Consider the following 2,122-nt stretch of genomic DNA (forward strand, 5'->3'; position numbering starts at 1 on the left):
CCCCCCCCGACACTTTGAGCACATAATCTCCACGAAAGTAGCATATGTGTCAAGATGTTGTGAAATCAGGCTCTCGTCAATATTTGGGCATTCTGAGTTATTGGTATCATCTGAAAGCTTATTCATTTGCTTTGCGTTTTGTGAAAAGACACCCTTCTATCTGGAATAGAAGTCTAAATGTTTGCAATTGAAGGAGGTGGAGGTAGCATGGTTTCAGAGGTAAAATTATTGAGAAAATGTCCGCCAAAGTTTTTAACGTCTGTAGCTTGAGAGTGCTTGAAAACTGAAAATCTACATAATATTTTGTGCCATCAATCAACGTTTTCAGCAAAATTTTCAGGGAGATATTTTTTTATGGACATAAAAGGTGTTGAGCCAAAAAAAACCCCAAAATTTCATAAAAATTGCCGAACTGGAGGAAAAATGGCTGTTTCTTCGATTTCATTATTTTGACGAGCGCTTGATTTCACCACACTGCCACACATATGAGCAAGAAGTTGTCCGGTTCGGTAGCTTACCCTGTACACCACAACGTCCGGTGGCGGGGTCATGACACTGTCCAGCCACACAGTGCTGAACGTTTGGCTTCTGGTCCTGACATGTGACGTAGTAAGAACAGTTGTACGGGTGACGTAACACAGTACTGTCTGCTTGCCCCAGGCATAAGCTCTCTGTTGACGTCACACAATTAAATTATGATCAGCAACTGCACAGGACAACATACACCATCTTTGGGACAACTTGTTAGAGTAAAAATAGAAAGATAAGTAGTACAGTCGAAATTGTCCAAAATGGCCACCCATTGTCGAGGCGAGGAGAAAAATGGTTGTCTTAGACTGGTGGAAATCTTGGATAGAATTCTAGTATGACTATATTATAATAATATATAAAACACAAGGTGGAAGAAGGTATCGTTCGTTTGTACATGTAATTGTCATAGATAAATGGCCGTAAGAGCAAGTTTAATTCAACGAGTATAGAAGAGACGATTATTTATTTATTTATTTATTTATTTACTTATTTATCTAATTTACCGATTATTGAGACCAGCAAAGCCCAACAAAGTTTACAAAAAAAGCCTGCATAATCAGAAGGAAATGGTGTGAGCAGTCATACCATCGGGCGTCAGTTCTCTATGTACACCAGCACCTCGACCCCCCCCCACCACACCAGAGCACCCGCCAACCAACCACATGATTTGTTGGTAAAGAATCAGTGTGCACTGCATTTGTGTGTACTCAGCGGTTAGGCGCTGTACCGTCGCACACAGGACACCTAATTTCGATTCCCCAAGGGGGGGGGGGGGGGGGGGGGGGGGGGATAGTTATCGAGTGTCTTTAAAGGGCATTCGAGCAAAGAAATGAATGGAGAACCATGATCGCCGATGACTGTCATAGATCTGGCACTTGTTGATGACTGATGATGTCTGTCTGCTGGGATGTTGTATCCCTCTTAGTCTTAACTCGAGTCGGTGCTGACTGACAGGTTGGAAGCCTGCCTCCTGCCTAAGTAATCTAAAATGTGTCGATGGGGGTGTAAAGACACCTACATTTATTTTTTTTTTAAAGAACTATCTGTCCCCGTGGTTTCAGGCACAAAAAAAATAATTATGAAATTATGAAAACTGAGCCCAAAAATGTGAAATTATGCGATTCTGTTAATTTTAACAAAGAACGATAAAGAGGAAAATGATCAGAAAGTAAGCAAAAATGATCAAATTTAATAAATGATGCTGGGTGCATAACACCACGGGGACAGAACTATGGGCGTTCTCACTCACCGAACACTCTAATTTTGGTATGACTCCGCCTCCTGACCCCTGACCCCTCCACCACGCACGTGTAGGTTCCCTGGTCACCACACCTACTGCTGGACAGCCACAGAGTGACCACCGACTCCAAGTCAGACCTCCGGAACTCGGGCACGGCGCGCATGCGCATGGACTCGTCGTACCACGTCGTACTTCCGTCACGGCCGACGGTCAAGACGTCCTGGGAGCTGGATGGTGACGTCACTCGCTGTATAGATATGGTGGACCAATCAGGGACGTGGATGACTGAGCACGTGATAGCAGCCAAGCCTTGGTTTAGAACGCCATCCCTGGCTTCGGATATAACGGCTG

At 44.1% G+C, this 2,122-nt stretch overlaps 1 protein-coding gene across 1 annotated transcript in view; it reads right to left on the reverse strand.

The window, feature by feature from the left end:
* The window catches only part of LOC118477765, a gene marked incomplete at its 3' end in the record, with an annotated part of 6,122 nt that overhangs the window by 2,310 nt on the left and 1,690 nt on the right, over nucleotides 1-2,122 (reverse strand). Inside the window, 1 exon segment of the mRNA XM_035970013.1 lies at nucleotides 1,795-2,119. Within this exon segment, the coding sequence (XP_035825906.1) occupies nucleotides 1,795-2,119 (325 nt within the window).

Source organism: Aplysia californica, unplaced genomic scaffold, assembly GCF_000002075.1.
Source record: "Aplysia californica isolate F4 #8 unplaced genomic scaffold, AplCal3.0 scaffold00209, whole genome shotgun sequence".
Taxonomy (NCBI): Eukaryota; Metazoa; Mollusca; class Gastropoda; order Aplysiida; family Aplysiidae; genus Aplysia; species Aplysia californica.